General features: G+C 34.4%; 1 protein-coding gene across 1 annotated transcript in view; it reads left to right on the top strand.

Annotated features, from left to right (window-relative positions):
- Positions 1–20,487, top strand: part of LOC131851560 (uncharacterized) — a 226,747-nt gene that overhangs the window by 137,752 nt on the left and 68,508 nt on the right. The window contains exon 6 of the mRNA XM_059202073.1: positions 10,798–10,983. Within this exon, the coding sequence (XP_059058056.1) occupies positions 10,798–10,983 (186 nt within the window). The remainder of the gene's footprint in view (positions 1–10,797; positions 10,984–20,487) is intronic.

Here is a 20,487-nt window from a genome sequence, read left to right as displayed (position 1 = left end):
GACAGCTGGGCGTATGCTTGATTGCAACCATCGTTCTTTAAAACAAAAGTCTTGAAGATACATATATATATATATACTGTTGCTACATATTTACAGAAATATCACAAAATTTTTAAAATTCCCCATTAATAAGTATTCCACGTTTAAATGTAACATGAATTTCGCAATAAAAAAATATATTTCCGCTTAATGTATTTTCGGCACGAACATTGAAGGAATCGTTTCATTCCGCCAGTGTCATTGTACCCTTTATTTGGGTATCATTTTTTATATTATGTATTAGTATTCTATAGTGACTACTGAATTTTGGTGTCATTTTTGTCTGTTTGAGTTTCGATTTGATAGAGATATTCAGTGGATATACAGCAGTAATATAATTTACTGAGTTCATTACATCATAGCCATCATAGTTCATCAGCCTACTGCAGTCCACTGCTGGACATAGGCCTCTCCCAAGGCACGCCACTGGGCACGATCTTCAGCCCTTCTCTTCCAGTTATTACCCGCAAAACGTATGTCGTCGCTCCACCTAGCTGCGGGGCGTCCTACACTGCATTCGCCTATTCGTGGTTTCCACTCTAGAATATGCCTACTCTAGCGATCGGTTCTGTGACAGAAATGACCAGCCCACTGCCATTTCAGCTTATAAATACGAAGTGCTATATCGGTGACCTTAGTTCTCTGGCGAATTACTTTGTTTCGGATTTTATCTATCAGAGAAATTCCAAGCATAGCTCTTTCCATAGCTCGTTAAGCGACTTTGAGTTGGTGGACCAGTCGTATCGTCAGTGTCCGCATTTCGGTATCGTAAGTAATAACGGGTAGGACGCAGTGGTTATAAACCTTGGTCTTAAGGCTTTGTGGTAGCGACCACGAAAAGACTTGACGAAATTTCCCAAAAGAGTTCAAAATTCAATATATCTTTATTCATGTAGGTCTATTACAGACTCTTATGATATGTCAGTTCGGAATGATTTCGAGATGAGAAGAACTGACAAGATACTCAGCTCGTATTCTTTCAAATAAATGTTGTACATGTTTACAATAATACAGATTCATTTTTAAATTCAAATTTGGGAGAATAGAGTGACCACCAGCATATGCTATTGCAAAAGCAAATACTCTAATCAGCGTTCGTAAACCGAACAGACTAGTCCCCACACGCAGCATTGCATTGTGTTCATCAAGTTGTACGGAAGACATAACTGTTACTTAGCAACAAAAGTACTTATTTAATTTGTGATGGATTTTGCTGTTAATTTAATCAATGTACCAAATACAGTATAAGCCGCAAAAGTTCGAAACTTTAAATATTTTATAGCATACGTAAACATTTATGAGTTCAGCATTACTTCCTTACTAAAAGCGAAAGTAACTGTCTGTGTGTCTGTCTGCTGCGCTTTCATGCCAAAACTGCTGAACTTACTTAAATGGAATTCGGTACACAGAAAATCTAGACTCTCGAGAAATTTTGTAAAATGATTAGCCTAAATAATTAAAAATGCTACCCAAAGTCACTTATTCTTCGTGGACGAAGTTTTGGACACAACTTAAAGCCTACTAAATGCCCTTTTTAATTCTGAAGCTTAATTCCGCTCCTTAATTTTATAATATCATCCTGCACTGGTGCCCCGCTAGCGTATATTATTAGCGTAGATGGGTGCACCATTCCATTAATATCATCCATTTATATACATATATATAACTAATTTGTACAAATACGTATAATATATCGAAACTCATATTTTAGTCATATCCTATAATTTTGTTCACTGTGATCATAATTATGTAGGAAAGGTCCAATAATTTTGTCGGCCATTTAGGAAATTACTTGACTCAGCCATACTATTAGAGCAGTATCATTCGCCCTAAATCTTTCATACACTGAAATGGTCAGTGTTATTTGGGCCAATAATTTATGGTTTAATGTTCTGTAGATAGAACAGAAGAATGTGGGAAACTCAACTTCAATCACAACAGTTTAGTTCAATTTCAAAAATGTCTGTAGTTTAATTTCGTTGGTATTGTAAATTCAAATTGATGCATGATTATGCTATATTGGTATTTTTTAAGATTATTCGCCTTTCGTCCAAATACCAAAAGTACTAATAGCAATATTTATTTATATTTATATTTAACTTCGATGTACAAAACACCAAGAGAAAAATAGATGTGGCGGACGCAACGGTCGGTACAACAAACAATCGGTAATGTTGCCAGTAGAAGAAAACAAGGTGTGTTTATAGCTTTATACTATTAATAGTAGTAATATTACTATATGAATAAAACAAGTATATATAAAAATATAGATCTTTGGGGGAGGCCTATGTCCAGCAGTGGACGTCATTCGAGTTACGATGATGATGATTATATAAAAATTTCAAAGGCTTAAACTAAACACGTCGTTATTCGATGAATAGAATATTCTACATGGTCCTAAAAGTTAACGAAGAGTATGTTTACATTAATAATAGCTGCCCCTCTATTCAAACACCGTTGGTATTTACTGATAATTTCTGTATTGCCATTATATTCAGTTATGCAGTTTTCAGAAACTGCTTATTAAGTAAACTGCACGCTTCGCAAATTGCATGTACTGCGAATAGTACCTACATTATGCTAATGCATATAGTGAAAACTATATTTCCCACTGAAAGAATCAACATTATGTTTTTATATTTTCGTACCGAAGCCCTATTTTGTGGCCACATCCATCATTATCCACCATCCAACACCATGAATTATGAACGGCGAACAGTAACATGAGCTAAAAATAGTTAATATATGCTAGACGTAGCTACAACAGAAAGAAAACAAAATTTTAGTTATTATTGTGACTTATAGAAAATATTCTTTGTTCTATAAATTTATGGCTACGAACTATTTTGAATATAGTTTTATTAATAACTAGCTTTTGCCCGCGGCTTCGCTCGCGTTAATTTATCCCCTTAAAGGTGGAATTTATCAAAATTCCTTCTATGGGGATGCTTACGTTATAATAGCTTTATGCATGCAAAATCTCAGCCCGATTGGTTTAAAATTGACAAAGTTTCATACAAACTTTCATCCCCTATTTTATCCCCTTGGGGTGGAATTAATCGAAATCCTTTCTTAGCGGATGCCTACGTCATAACATCTACCTGCATGCCAAATTTCAGCCCGATCCGTCCAATGGATTGGGCTGTGCGTTGACAGATCACTATGTCAGTCAACTTTGAGTTATATGATATATATAAATATATTTAGATAATAATGCCCCTCGACAATTCACACAACGCCATCTAGCCCTAAAGTAAGCATAGCTTGTATTATGGGTACTAGGTAACTGATATTTTATTTATTTATTTATTCTTTTGCACACAAAAATGTATACATGGCGGACTTAATGCCTTATGGCATTCTCTACCAGTCAACCGTCGCGTTGATCAGAGATAATAAGGCGGTGCACTTTTTACTTAGATTTTACTTAGATCATTGTCTGCTTCTTTCTTATCCCATTTATTTGGTGTCGGCATAATATCTTTTTTTCTTCCGTTCATCCCTGTTTGCAGTCATCTCGTTATTTACTCCCTTTCTTACTATATTATCGTTCACACAGTCCATCCATCTCTTTTTCGGTCTTCCTCGCTCTTATAGCGATCCACGTTCATATTTTACTTAGATATTATTGTTTATTAATATATACATAGATTCATAGACAACACCCAGACCGATACAAATAATCATACTCCTGAATACAAAATTTTTGTACCGTTTATATCGAACCCGCGACCATTGAAAGTCAAGCGGTAGACTGAACCGCTAGATTACTGAGACCGTCAAATATAATATTGTATAAAAAATCTCTCAGATATAAAAATCTTTAGAGAATAAAGTGTTTAGAAACACAATTTGGTCTGAGTATAAACATAGTTTAATACTAGAGTCGGCGGTAAGCTCGCTCCAGATATGTTGGATTCTCCTCCTCGAATCCTTGCACCTCAACTCCTTGCCACTTTCTATCAGATGTGCCCATTTTTAAAAAACTAATAAAATCTCACTTTCTCTTCAATTAAACATCTTTCTGTAATGTTCTGTTTTGTTTTTATGTGTATTCTATTTATATTTATATATATATATATATATATATATATATATATATATATATATATATATTTAATGGTATTTGTATGTATATGTATTTAGTATTCATACAATATCTAACTTTTTATAGTGCGCCACCTACCTTTCCCTTACTTAATGCTTCTATCTCCAGCGATGAGGCCGCCTTTTGTTTGTATATCCTTCTTATTTTTATTTCCTTTTTGTAATTATTTGTTTCTTTTATGCACAATAAAGAGTTTTATTATTATTATTATTGTTTTTTTATATATATATATATTATATCTCCCTTTGATGGGGTGTTAAACTTGTCATTGCGGGTGAATATCACCAAACAATGACAATTATCAAATAAATGATTACGATGACAAAGTTTGCGGACAATTCTGCAGGTGTTTAGAATTACAGCTTTTTGGAGAAGTATGAAAGTAAGTGGGTGAAGCTGTAATATTTTGAATTAATATTATTATTATTCTATAATACCCAGAAAGCTGTGTACATGGCAAGTGTCACCTTTATCACGATGTCGACAGTCAATCATTCCTCTAACTGGAGGGAAAGGAATTGTTAGTAGTGGACTAATGTTCCTATTGCTAGCAATGTACCATGTCAGGTCGACCTCCAAGCAGTTCCCCCTGGAAACCATCGTGATATATTCCCGGTGAATTTGTCACGTTGGGCTAACTGATCTGAATTCATATTCATCAACCATCCTCCACTGATGCCGATCTGACTTTATCAGTTATGCCACTGGTGCCCCGCCAGCGTAAACCATTAGCGCAGGCGGATGCACCATTCCATAATCATCCTCTAAAAAAACTCCTCTAACTACCCCATCTAGAATAATAGTCGTGACTCTAAAAATGTAAGACAATGACCTTGAAGAATAGCAAATGTCTAGTTTCCAAGATATTTGCTATTTTCCATTGCCGTCGCGTCTTGTAATTTCTAGTTGTGAAATCTCTACAACCGTACAGTAAGTTTGTAAACTAAATCAACTCTGAAACTTTGGTGAATGACATTATAAAATATGATTTACGTTTCAAGTTTGTTATGTAACATTGTTATGTAACACATAACAAATAATTAAAGACCTTCCCAACAATCAATCTTGTGACCCACATATAGTTAGAGACGTACTTCTTAGAATTCCATGGGTTCACCATCCGAATGCCGGGTTATCCGTGTCGCAGATAGGGAAACTCCGAGTAGTTGACTTGTGATCCGTGTGTAGGTTTAAATAGCCACTTTTTAGCCGACGTACGTCGACACTCACTCACTCATTCACTCACTCACTTACTCACTCACTCACTTACTCACTCACTCATTCGCTCACTCACTCACACAGTTTAAATGATCTAAGCAAACAGACCGCGGAAACGTAAAGTCGCTTCCGCTCTCTATTATAATTAACCCTGGACAATTAACACAGCGCCATCTAGTCCCACGGTACACAGCAGAGCTTATATTATAGGTACTAGACAACTGATATAAATAAATATATATGTTTTTTTGTAAATATATGCATAATATACATATAAAACACCCGGAATGATACAAACAATCATGTTCATGAAAACAAAATTTGCACTGTATGAGGAATCGAACGCGCCACCATATACTACCGATATAGTCATAGCATACTATGTGTAGATATGACATAAAACCTATTGAATAGCCTAATTGAATTATTAGGCTGTACCTAAATGTCTCATTAGTGGTTCCCCTAGGGTGTTACTGCCCCAAAAGTGGATCACTTAATGAGCTCTCGTAGGCAAGGGGCGCAATAATTAATACCACGTACATTTTGGTAAACATTACGTACATTAATCTGATGCCAAACAAACAGAGTGTACTTTTAATATTAACGTTTACGTGCGTTGTCGAGGTTCGAAGTCCTGGTTGACGACCGCGATGGTCTAGCGGTTTAAGCACCGCTTTATGTCCGATGGTCGCGGGTTCAGTTCCTCGTACGGCTCAAACATTTATATTCATAAGTTTGATTGTTTGTATCGGTCTAGGTATCTGGTATATTTACTAAAAATAATATCTAAGTAAAATATCAGTAGTCTAGTACTCATAACACAAGCTCTGCTTACCTCGGTACTAGATGGCGTTGTGTGAATTATCAAGGGGTTTTATTTTTATTCATGAGTATGATTATTTGTATAGGTCTGGATGTTTTCTATGTTAAGTATGTACTTAATAAAAAAAGTACATATATATGTACTTGTGTTATATATTAACACAAGCTCTGCTTAGCTTATGGTAGCTAGATGGCGCTGTGTGAATTGTACTGAAATATTATATTATACTAGCTGTCCCGGCAAACGTTGTTTTGCCTTAAAATATAAATAAAAATTTAGGGGCGGACTACCCCTAACATTTAGGGGGATGAAAAATAGATGTTGGCTGGCTCAGACCTACTCAATACGCTCACAAAATTTCATGAGAATCGGTCAAGCCGTTTCGGAGGAGTATGGGAACGAAAACTGTGACACGAGAATTTTATATATAAGATAAAACTAGCTGTGCACTCTGATTCACAGTCTTGGGAGATGATTAATGATTGGGTAGTAATGTTTGTCATCCTGTCAGTTCAATATCTACGCAGTCTGGACTGGTAGATTCGCCTTGATGGAGGAAGTAACCTGATGCTCAACCTATCGTCAACCAGGGAAGGGGATTGCTAGTATGTGAACTGATGATCCTATTGCTGGCAATGTACCATGACAGGTTGACATCCGCGCGGTTCCCCTGGAAACCATCATGATAAATTCCCAGTGAATTTGTCCCGATTGGCTAACTAACCTGACGTCATCTCTGTTCATCTTACCATCCCCCATTGGTGCCAGCGTAAACCGTTAGTGCAGGCGGGTACACTTCATTATAAACCATTTAAAAAACCTATTATCCCCCACTGGTCAACTACCAGCGTATACCATAAGCAGATGCACCATTCCATAAACATTCATGATTAAAAACTATTGGCTAATTTTGATTTAGTTCTGTAAAATACAGTGCTTTCTCTAAGTGACAGAAATCTGTCAACTATATTTTGAGTTTATCCAACATAAATAAATGTTCAAAGCTTTAGGTACGAGTATTACTAATTTATTTCCTGTATTCTATTTTTAAAAAAACTGTCCAAAAAACGGGGCTGCTAGTTACTCATAAATTTAAAAATAAACTTTTTTTTATTTATAGATAGTGCACAGACATCGGTAGTGGAAGTTCCAAACATGAAACGCTCCACAATAACTCGAAATTAGGCCTAGTGTTTTCTTATTCAGGGCCATTATTTACATTTGGTTTTGTTACACGAAGTGCTCCTAACTGAATGCTATTCATCCTTTTAATGTTTGAGCTCGGCCTGGGATTAATATAGCCGATAAGAGATAGGGTGTCGTTCTCACAATTTATGGGGTAAACATTTTATGGGACATCTGGCTTTCTGGCCGCAATATCCTAATGGGATAAGTATACAATTTGAAGGTTATTTGTTTACAAGTCGTAAATACCGAATATAATGACTTTGCAAATGTGTTGTATGTACCTCCATACTTCACTAAATAATACTTACAATTATTTATTTAATTCTCTTTTATTTTCTTTTACACCTTGAAATTAAATATAATGAAGTAAATTCATAGTTTTCGTATACTTATTATATTTTAGTATTCTAATGCATGTATGGTAGTAGCTGGCCTTTACAGCTTCACTAAACATAGACGAATGCAAATGGCATTCCAAACCCACGGAAGGACTTATGGAGCGGCTGAAGGCTAACTCCCACGTGACGGATACGACTTTAGTCTGAGGGCACCGCTAGGAGTTCAAACCGCGGCTTAGGCCATTGTAATTTCGATTCACGTTTGTCAATAGGGGGTCGTTCGGAGGGGGGTTTATAGAGTATAAAGTTACAAAAGGCGATCTTATCGCCTAAATAATATTTTCCAAATAAATAATTCAGGTTTTATATATATAGTTTAATACAAGGCAGTCGGTTATAAATAACAAGTGGCAAGCCTACCGGTATCTGTCAGATGTGTTTTTGGTTTGTTATCAAAATTTCCTTCACCGGAAAGTAAGTTAGGTATTTACATTAATAAGTTTTTTTACAGTCAAATTTGAGCTTACGAGTTTTATTTGTGTAATTCTGGTAGTAATCTACTAAGGTCTTAGTTTTTTTATGTAATAAAAATTTCCAACAAGTCGACAACTCATCTGATGGTAAATGGTAACCGTCGCCTATAGATATAATGGCACTATCACGTTATCATATAACATCATATAAATATTTTAGTCATCATATTATATTTTTTAAGCTTTTTAATTTTAGGTTCTTCGTTGTACAATTAGGTTATGTAAATACTAGTAATAAATATATTTATGTACGGACTAACATATCATACCTCTTATCCTGTAATTTCGTGTCCTTAAAAAGGTTCTCTTCCTTAAAAATCTTCCTTGTCCCTTCAAGCTTCAAATAATATTCCTATATATGTTGCGATATCGAATGTATTCCTAATTTATTACCTCTTTTGCCTTCGGAGGCAATGACGTAACTAATTACGTTAATTACTCCCTACCGTATTACAACTTTTGTAGTTCAAAACTTCCATGTTATTAACCAGACGTGACTTGCACCTTCGGTAATTGAATGATAGATTATCACTAAAAAAAATTACAACCGAAACCTCTTTTGTTACTATAAAGTATCGAAAGTGACTATCTTAGAATAATATCCCTAAAAATCATACAGAGCGACATCTAGTCCCAAACTGAGCAGAGCTTGTGTTGTTAGTACCCACAACACAAGATAAGAATAAAAAATACTTGAGAATATGCACGACTTGAAATGTGAATTATCTGTGTGTGTGTGTTTGTGTATGTGTGTGTGTGTGTGTGTCTGTGTGCGTGCGTATAGTGTGTGCAAGCTTGCACAAAAGTTACACATTAGTTAGTAAGTTTTAGTAGTAAAGATAATAACTATACTCATGAATACAAATGTTTGTAGCATGCGGTTTTTTCTTACCTGTATGTATATACATGATTCATAATTTTATTCGTATGATAATATTTTTTATTAAGTTGTTATGTATATTTGTAGAAAACGTAGATCTGTTTTTATTTAACTTAAGTAAACGCCGAGATCAATGCTTCAATTTCCACATTGAACATCCTGTTGTTGCCGGTGTTGGATGTAATAAATAAATTGAAGAACCTGAAAAGATGAGTTTCATTAAGGGATATTTGTTCTTGAAATTACGCCGGCACCGTGGGAACAAATGCGGCCGAATAATTAAAATTGGAAAGCGAAGATCCAGCAGTATTTTGTTGTAATTGATATTTATTTGCTCTCATTTTTTAATAAAAGATCAATTCTTTATAAGAAAATACCTTAAAAGATCAAATGATATTGAAGAATTTATAAGAAAATACCTTTGGTCTGCTACACCGCCCACGTAAAATATGTAGATTACTATTGGACTATTGGTAATATATATATATATAGAAAGAAAAGAAAGAAATAAAATTTAACGCCGGATTCGTAAGTGATGCTTACAGAATAGATCTACTGGTCAATCATATGCAACGTTCTAAAATCGACTAAGTTCTTATTATATCTCTTTATAGCTCATGTTTTTCTGATACCTTCCAATATGTAGTATATATGCATATAAATGTTTAATTTTATATTATACATGTAATCAAATTTATTAAACAAATATAGTGCCCGGGTGTACCACCTACCTATTCTATGTACATAAGTACTCTTCCAGGTTGTCTGTAAGAAATTGCTCATAGCGATACGACAGTCTTTTGTTATTACTTTTCTATTTACTGTTTTCCTTATTACATTTTCTCTGTACACAATAAAGAGTTTATAAAATACAAACAAACAACCTAATAAAACTATTATTATATTTTTGCTATATTGCAATTAGTTTGTTGCACTAAAGTCGTATAAAGTTTGGTAAGAACACCACTGATCGATCTCCCGTCGAATTCAAACGGGGATCGAAATTACGACGGACTTAGCTGAGGTTCGAACCTGAATACCCCAAACTAAAGTAATATCTGTCAGGTGTCTTAAACCGCTAAACAACTGAGGCCGTCTAACATGATCTGCATGGTAGATATCACGCCATCATGACTTATACATTGACGTTTCGAATTACTAAGATACACTACTACACAATATGTTACCCTTCGATCGATCCCCATTCCAGAATCAGAAGATTTGACGACCTCGGTGGTCTAGTGGCTTAGCACACCGCCTTACTTCTGATGGTTGCGGGTTCGATTTCTCGCACGACACAAACTTTTGTGTTTATGAGCATGATTGTTTGTATCATTCTGGATGTTTTCTATGTATAATATTTATGTACTTGCGAAAAAAAGTATCTATGTGTTTGTATCAGTTGTCTAGTAGCCATAACACAAGCTTTAGCTAGTTTGACTTGGGTCTTCATGGAGCTGTGTGAATTGTGATGAGATTATTATAATCAACTCCAATTAAAACAGGAATCAAAATTACGACGGCTAATACGGTCTATATAATTACAAAATGTATCTATCTATTTATATCTGTTGTCGAGTACTTATAACACAAGCTCTGCTTAGCTTAGGACTAGATGGCGCTGTGTGAATAGTCCTCAGTTATTAATATTATTATTACTTTGCCAACAGATTGGTTTCCTGGATGGCGGAAACACAGTAGCCAGCCTAACGACGACGGTACCTCAGGTCAAGACTGCGTGGAGGCTCGCCGAGAATTTCCCCCCAGGCCTGCCCCCGCTGAACCAACCTTCATGTGGAATGATAGAGGTTGCAGGGAGCACAATTACTTCGTTTGTGAACGGCCAGGAGTTGAAGGTAAGGCACTTATGGGACACAGTCACCTAGATACATCAAAATAATAATTGCATTTAATAATGTCTAGTAAGACAAATTCAATATTGTCTACTAAGCACTGCTGTGTCTAAACTGTGTCACTCCCACCTTACATTTTTCTATTGTTATTTAGTATATAAGATCAATATTTCTATGTACATATTGTCAGTTTATTATCATCTGTAATATACATCGTCTCGACCAACACCACGTATCATTCACCCACAACAACACTCCATAACTAATAATAAGCTGAGAAAATTGAGCAAAATTATAATAATAATAATAACAATAAGAGAGTTGATGAGATTTTTTTAAATTAAAAAAAAAATAATAATAATGGGTGACACAATCCCTATCCTAGCCGGATGAAATAAGCCAGACACAGATCCTCCGGTCCTCTCTAGATTGCTGCAAGTTGGGGCCTCTAGGTCCCTTTGCACTAGCATCAATTCCGGGAGCAACAACTCCCGGGTAACTGATGTTAATAGCCTTATCTTAAATAAATAAAAAGAAGGGACTTAATAAATTTTATGAATAGTTTCACCTACTAATACTGGGGGCCACACTGAAAATCAGCGCTGGAAACTATTTCCAGCATTATGCTGAGTTGTGGTCCACATTGACTCCGTTTTTTAATGTGTAAATTATTCTTGTAATTCTTATGTTATTACTGTAAAATCGAGTTAATAAAATTCTATTAGAATAGAATATCTAATACTTAATTAGTTGATTAGTACAATAATAGATCGGCAGTCCACTTGGCACAAGATAGAAATGCCTGGAAAGATTTGGTTGGAAGAAGTCCAATCAAATCTCACCAGGCATTCCTGGTGGTCACGACCCTTGAGGAATCGACAAAGAAAAGAGATAATAATAGATGGCGCCACATATTTATAGTTTTAGATATTTATAGTTGTCATCAAAAGATCGCCAATAATTTGAGTACCGAGTAACAGAATTCACTAGTATTTTTTTTTTTTATTTAGGTCACCAACAAGGTTACCAACACTGTTACATTATATATATTACATTACAATCTATTTATACTAAGCGCAACCTTAATTATAGACAACTACGACATTTATGTGACAAATTTGTGCTTACAATTAACAATTAACAAAACATAAAAAACAACTTAAAATTCTACCTATATAAAACCTGTACTGATTCAACTAGAACTTGTAATACTATTGAGACATCTGCGAAATTTGCAATAACTATTACTAAATATGTCAACTGATGAATGTTTCTTTGAATATGTGTTATAAGTTCTCATTAGCCTGTTTAAAGGTGAGTAGAAGCCCAAATTACTTGGTGCGAGATTTTCTATAAATATATTATATTTACCAGGTCTAGGAAGTTTAGGTGGTATTCGAATATTAACTTTAAACAACAACTCTGAACAGTTCAATATGCCATTCCCTAATTTCCAAAGAAACATAATATCTAGTACTTGTCTTCTTACAGTTAGAGGGTTCAATTTAAAGTATTTGAGTCTGTCTGAGTAGTGCGGCAACTTCCTCGTTAGGTTACAGCTATAACATATACATACTAGTGGATTTATATACATAGTATATGTATATATACATAGTCATGCTCACTAAAATGTCCAGACTTGTGGCGGCGTGGTGGGCCGGGTCAGTGGGCTCCCTAAAATATGGTCGAGCGCAGTGGTGGCTGGCTCATCCGTCATACTCGTTAACGGATGCTGCTTGTGTGGACTGGTCTGCTCTAATCACTATGACTTATTTTCTCTTATTAATTGTTTAACCAGTTGTTATGTATTGAATGTTTTTTTTTCTATTTTATTATTTCATTGAATTAGTGCTAATCGGTAGTTTGTATTCACACACTTAAACTTAAATTGTCAGTAAGAATAAATTATTTAAAAGAGCAACACACAAGTTTCTTGATTGTTCTTCTTGTGATGAGACAGCAATCCGAATGAGCGGTAGATTAAAAAAAATGTTATGACTATTTAAAAGTGCTTCAATGTAAGTTTATTTGAATAAATGATTTTCTATTCTATTCTATTCTATTCATAAAACTAAATTCACATGTGCATTTACAAACTTTATTAGACTTAGAGACCGCCAGAGCGTGTCCCAACAATCACGTAATAACAACTTAGCAGTTGCATTAACTTCTTGAACAAATTGAACTAAACTAGATTGCGGGTCACGTCTGTAAGCCGTTTAATGATTGTACGGACAACATTCGCTACTTACAACTCCATAACTTGCAACTTGCAACTCTATAACTTGCTACTTGCAACTCTATAACTTGCAAGTCACGAGCGCGAGGTTAACAAGTGGCGCTGCGGTCTTTTAACTGCCGCTTATGTGAGGGGACTTAATGTTTTACCGTCATTGTACTTGGCTAGAAGACAGTGCTCAGTTTTAGTGGTTTCGTTTTAGTTTCACGATATCAGATCGTGAAACTAAATTATGTTACAAAGTTTGTTACTAGCGAGGTCTTTAACTGTATTTTCTCAGTATTTGTATGAGTTCTAATTTGACTGATGTCAAAAAATTCTGTCTGTTAATTTACGTCCCTGACTGACTTTTCAGTGATGGAAACACCAGTAACAAACCAGATTATTCCGATAGCAATAGATTCGCCTTCTGACATTTTAGATATCCCGTTCGAATGCAATATCAAGCATCTGGGATAACAATCGAGAAAGTACTGAAAAATAGATCTCATTCTTTATTATTATCTTAAAAAGTAATAAAAAATTATAAATTTAAGATATGATCCCGTGATTTTTTTTTATTTTTGATATAAATTATGATCGCGTAAAATTTAAGAAAGTATATCAAGTTACCTATACTTTATTTGTCGGCCCCGGTGGTCTAGCGGTTTGGCCACCGACTTACTTCCAATGGTCGCGGGTTCGATTCCTCACACGGTATAAACATTTGTATTCATGAGTATGATTATTTGTATCAGTTGTCTAGTACCCATAAAACAAGCTTTAGCTAGCTTAACTTGGGTCTAGATGGTGCTGTGGTAATTTTCTTGAGATTATTTTATTACTATTATTATTATTATAAAAAAAGTATTTTATATAAATTCAATTATGCCACTACTTAGCTGTCCATGATTTGTGGAAAGAAATTTCTAATATATCTTCAATAATTCTTTATCAAAACGTTATAACTATCCAAACACGAATTCTACTGACAATATGCAAAATTCCCTATTCCCATATATCTATGTTCGAGTGAAATTTCTAATATCGCAAATGTCAAAAGCTTGTAGCATTATTTCTAACATATGCTGCAAAACCGCTACAACGGTGAACGTCCAAACATATATGAACTCCGTTAGTTCTTTATTCGCCCCTTTTTATGCTCTTTTTTTCTTAACCCGAGGGAAACGACAAAGGTCATTTAACGCTGGCTGCTCCTCCTGCGTTTGCTTTGACGCTTCTGACCTACTTCGAATACAAAACGGAACGCACTCCTCTCTGTGCATTGTACCAAGCCTACATTGTAACTGGACTGTACAATAAAGAACTTTATTGTACTAACTTTAAGATTCATTCTACAGTTGTGTATCCTGTGAAATGGCTTCCGTCACGTACTATGGTAATATTGATGGCAACACATTGTCATATTCTAATGAACCTGTATTCATTAACAAAAGACATTTATTGTACTAGCATTGTGGACAAGATCATATAATCGTTGACTTAGAAATAGTTTTATTCAAAACTAGCTGTTACCCGCAACTTTGCTTGCTTTTTTATAATAATATGTATATGCATTTTTTTTTTAATTAAAACATACTAGCTACTCGCCTTAGCTTCTCACAGCTGTACATGTATTATACATACAAACCCACCTCTATAATCACTCTATCTCAATATATAAAATAATATAATAATAAAATTATTTAAAAGAGCAACACGCAAGTTTCTTGCTCGTTCTTCTTGTGATGAGACAGCTTTCCGAACGAGCGGTAGATTAAAAAATGTAATGACTATTCAAAAATGCTTCAATGTAAGTTTATTTGAATAAATGATTTTCTATTCTATTCTATTCTATATATATTATATTTAGCAATCTAAAAACTGCATTAAAATCTGTTTCGTAGTTTAAAAGATCTAGACGAACACTCAGCGGAAGCTACTTCTATTTTAATCTATGTAAAGATTTAAAGTATGCCTGTCCATAAATTGGGGCATTTAAATGATTGCTATTAATAATATTATTTGGACATCTTAGTAAGATGTTCAAGTTCATCAATTGTTTTCTGCAAAATAAAAATAAATTCAAATTTAATTTACTTCAGTCCACATTAGACCTGCAGTTCATCAACAGTTTTACAACAAAATAAAAATAAATTCAAATTCAATTTAGTTCAGTCCACATCAGTCCTGTACAAAAATAAAATGTTTAAATGAAAAATCTTGATTTTGTATTACCTAGGTGTATTGTTACAAAAATCAAACATTAATTAATTTGACAGATTAAATAAATTATTATTTTTCCTTTTTCTGAATACTGGCACATAACAATGACAAAAGAGGTTGTATGCATATATTAATTAAATTAAACAAGTCCAGTCCTATCCATTACAAATTGAATGGACTGAACTGACCAGTCCACATCCACATCAGTCCTGTATAAAAATAAAATGTTCAAATGAAAAATCTTGATGTTTTATCTATGTACTGTTACAAAAATCACACATTAATTAATTGAACAGATTAAGTAAATTACTTTTTTTTTCTTTTTTCTTAATACTGGTACATAACAATGACAAAAGAGGTTGTATGCATATATTAATTAAACAAGTCCAGTCCTATCCAGTTCAGTTGAATGGACTGGACTGACCAATCCATTCAATTCTAATCAGTTCAAAACTAAATGGGTCATTAAATTTAATATCTTATGATATATCAAATTTCATGTCACGTTTGTATGCATCGCCCATACGCAAAAAAGGCAGCACCTCAGTGTATTGTTGATGACGACCTCGGTGGTCTAGTGGTTTAGTACACCGCCTTACTTCCGATGGTCGCGGGTTCGATTCCTCGCACGGCATAAATATTTGTATTCATATCTTATCTACACATAATATACAATGACAGCCTCGGTGGTCTAGCGGTTTAGAACACCGCTTTACTTCCGATGGTCGCGGATTCGATTCCTCATACAGTGCAAATTTTGTTTTCATGAACATGAAAGTTTGTATCGGTCTGGGTATTTTCTATGTATAATATGTAGGTATTTACGAAAAAAATGTATCTATGTATTTGTATCAGTTGTCTAGTACCCATAACACAAGCTTTAGCTAGCTTAACTTGGGTCTAGATGGCGCTGTGTGAATTGTCCTGAGATTATTATTTATTATTATAGTTTGCTCGAGCAGCAAACCACTGCTTTTCAGATATTTAGTCCAGTATGTAGCATAAATGAGTAACTCACGAGGAACTCACGATCCCATCCCGATCTACTTTTACCTTTTACCCGCTGTGAGAACACATATGTAGATACTTATCTGGATATGAAATTCGATTCCCAGCAGAGTGTAAATAAACCATATTTTCTTTTTACGGTAATATACTAGACACTCTACGTGAATATTTCTTCATATATTTCACTTTACGCTAATATTATGAGCATATATTGTACTATTATATTTATTTACTAGATATATATCTAGCACACCGCTTTACGTCCGATGGTTGCGGGTTCGATTCCTCGCACGGCACAAACATTTGTATTCATGAGTGTGATAGTTTGTATCGGTCTGGATGTTTTCTATGTATAATATGTATGTATTTACGAAAACAAAAATTATATCTATGTATTTGTATCAGTTATCTAGTACCCATAACACAAGCTTTAGCTATCTGAACTTGGGTCTAGATGGCGCTGTGTAAATTGTCCTGAGATTTTTATTATTATAATGAATCGGATATAACAATTTCCTGTGATTAATGATTAATTAAATTTCGGTCTCGGTGGTCGAGCGGTTGAGCACACCGATGGTCGCCGGTTCGATTCCTCGCACGGTGCGCGCATTTGTATTCATGAGTTTGATTGTTTGTATCGGTCTGGGTGTATATTATGTATGTATTTACAAAAAAAACTAATTACTTGTATCAGTTGTTTAGTACCCATAACTCAAGCTCTGGTTACGGTGGGACTAGATGGCGCTGCGTTCATTGTTCAAAGATATTTATTTATTACTAGCTGTACCCGCGACTTCGTCCGCGTGGAATTTAACTTTATTTTTCTAAAATAAAAGTAGCCTAAATTACTCCTTATTACATCAACTACCTGCCAATAAAATTCCCGTCAAAATCGGTCCAGCCATTTCAGAGATTAACGGAACAAACAGACCGATAGACAGACAGACAAAAATTGTAAAAAGTGTTTTTTTTCGTATATGTATGTACAGTATTTATATTCATATGCATGTAGTAAAAGACGGTTATTTCTATGTTACAAACAGACACCTCTAATTTTATGTATATGTATAGATGTATAGATTATTATTTCATTAATTTTTTATACCGTTTTTAGGCATAAACAAATAAACGCAATTAGCCTGGTAAAAATAGTACGTATTGTATTATAATTAATGAAAATAATTATCATATTGCATTCCCTTTAATTAAAAAAATCTCATTAATTTTTAATTTGTAAAGTTGTTAATACGCTTCCCATTATTTTGTTAATTAATTTATGAATAACCTATATAATATAATAGATAGATAGACCTATACAATATATAGATATAATAGATAGATTCACGAGGACGCATATAGTCTATATTGAAACCTACAAGAAAAGAGCTTATTCCTTTTTAAAATGCCGACAACGTACTTGCAATTCCCCTGGTGTTGCGGGTGCTCATGGGCGGCGGTAATCACTTACCATCAGGTGAGCCGCATGGTCGTTTGTCTCGTGTTATAAAAAAAATGTTTCATCCCCTTATTAATATAGAAGGGGTGAAACAAGGGATGAATTTATACAGACATAATCGCGGGGAAGAGCTAGTCGTGATATGTTTTTTATCTTGAGATGTAACAGTATCTGTTATCAGTTTAAAATAATGGACGTCCTTAGTCATTTTCAGCCATAAATATAATTACCCCGCACTATACAGAAGTTTGCATAGTTGTAAACTTTTTATCGGTTTTTCACCCTTTTCAGGGTTCCTTATTATCTTGAGATGTGGCAGTATCTGTTATCAGATTAAAATAATGGACGTCCTTTGTCATTTTCAGCCATAAATATAATTACCCCGCACTATACAGAAGTTTGCATAAATGTGAACTTTTTATCGGTTTTTCACACTTTTCAGGGTTCCTTATTATCTTGAGATGTGGCAGTATCTGTTATCAGTTTAAAATAATGGACATCCTTTGTCATTTTCAGCCATAAATATAATTACCCCGCACTATACAGAGTTTGCATAGTTGTAAACTTTTTATCGGTTTTTCACCCTTTTCAGGGTTCCGCATTAAAACTCTGTGTAAAATTGTGTGTATTACATATGTAGAATAAAAAAAGTCGTTGTCGCTGTCTGTCCGTCCCTATGTATGCTTAAATCTTTAAAACTACGCAACGGATTTTGAAGCGGTTTCTTTTAGTAGATAGAGTGATTCAAGAGGTAGGTTTATATGTATAATACATATACACTCGGGCGAAGCCGTAGCGAATAGCTAGTTACTAATAAACTTTTAAATAATAAAATGGACTTCCGCAAAGAAACATTTTACTCGATACATAATAAATTCCAAATAGTAAGCCTCGACAATTTACATAGCGCCATCTAGTCTCAAGATACTGTTATGGGTACTTAACAACTTATAGAAATAATCAAATACATTTTTTATGTAATACACATAGATAACACCCAGACAAAATAAAACAATCATAATCATGACTACGAATGTTTGCACAGTGCGATGAATCGAACCCGCGACCGCTAAACCACTAGACTATTAAGGCCGTCGAAGTATATTGATATATCTATATGTATATATGTTCAAATTCAAGAATCATTTATTTATGTAGGCGGCTAAAATGAGCCGCTTATGAATGTCAGATTTTTTATATTATAATTTTTCCCCTACCGTCCAGTTCAGTATATAGATCCAATTGAGAAGAACTGGCAAGAAACTCAATTGAATTACTTTTTTTTAAGTCAGATATTTACAATGTATGTATATTTATATAGATGTCTATGTCTAACATTAAATGAAAATCTCCTGTATGAACAACTATTGCCATGCACGCTCGTCATTCAAGTAATAGTTTAGTAATAGGCTTTGCTCAGTAAATATGATTTAACAGATGTTTTGAATTTATTTAAGTGTAATTCCACTATATCCTTTATAAATATTACTGTAAAATTTTATAATAGATAGATTCTCGAGGACCCATATAGGCTATGTCGAAACCTTCAAGAAATGAGCTTATTCCTTTTTAAAATGCCGACATCGTACTTGCAATTCCTGGGATGTTGCGGGTGCTCATGGGCGGCGGTTATCACTTACCATCAGGTGAGCCGCATACAGGTTTGTCCCTGTGTTATAAAAAAAATTATCCCCTAGAAAGGGTGAAACAAGGGATGAAAGTTTGTACAGACATAATCACGTGTAAGAGCTAGTCGTGATATTTTTTTTTCGAACAATATTATCTCTCTAGTTAATAAAGATAATCAATTGTACGGAACCACCGACCCGCGAACGTAGTTCCCACTTAACTAGTTTTTATCGTGAAACTTTAGTCTTCGAACAGCTATAAAACTATACAAGTTGGGAGCTTTTATTGCCGGCGGCAACGCGATGTTGCACAAAAGATAGCAAATACAATGTAATCCCCATATATATATAGTAGTAAAACCCGTGGACAGTGTCCGTTTGTTTGTTTGACATTTTTTTATGTATTTTGACCCCCGAAATGTGTAGTGGAGGTAAACATTTCTGAGAAACGCTTAGTATAATGGTAAATATTTATACTTTATGGTAAATATTTGTAATAATAAAATTTATATTAAATAAAATAAAGTTAATGGAAAGGAAATGTGACGATGTTTAGGACCCCTTTCACCCCTTGACGTAAATAGTCACGCACGTAAATAATAAATAGTGACTTTCACGAGGTTTCTCCTGGAAACCATTATTAAACATTAAATTAAATTAAATATTTTAAATTCCTGGTGAATTTGTCACGATGGGCTAACTGACCTGGCCTCATACTCATTTTATCATCCTCCACTGGTGCCCCGCCAGCGTATACCATTAGCGCAAGCAAGGACATCAATCCATTATCATCCCTTAAAAATAGCCACGCTGTATATACCCTATTTCCCACCCCCTCCTACCTTCTTAAGATGTGACGTCATTTATGGATCTCTATAGGGTTCCTAAGGGTATACTAAAATAAAAAAAAAAACACCTGTATCTTTTTTCATTCCAAATGCTAATAGTCATAGTAGTCATAATCTAATAAT

Source organism: Achroia grisella, unplaced genomic scaffold (genome assembly GCF_030625045.1).
Source record: "Achroia grisella isolate CSIRO2021 unplaced genomic scaffold, CSIRO_AGI_Agris_v1 utg784, whole genome shotgun sequence".
Classification (NCBI taxonomy): Eukaryota; Metazoa; Arthropoda; class Insecta; order Lepidoptera; family Pyralidae; genus Achroia; species Achroia grisella.
This window is presented reverse-complemented; position numbering and strand designations above follow the sequence as displayed.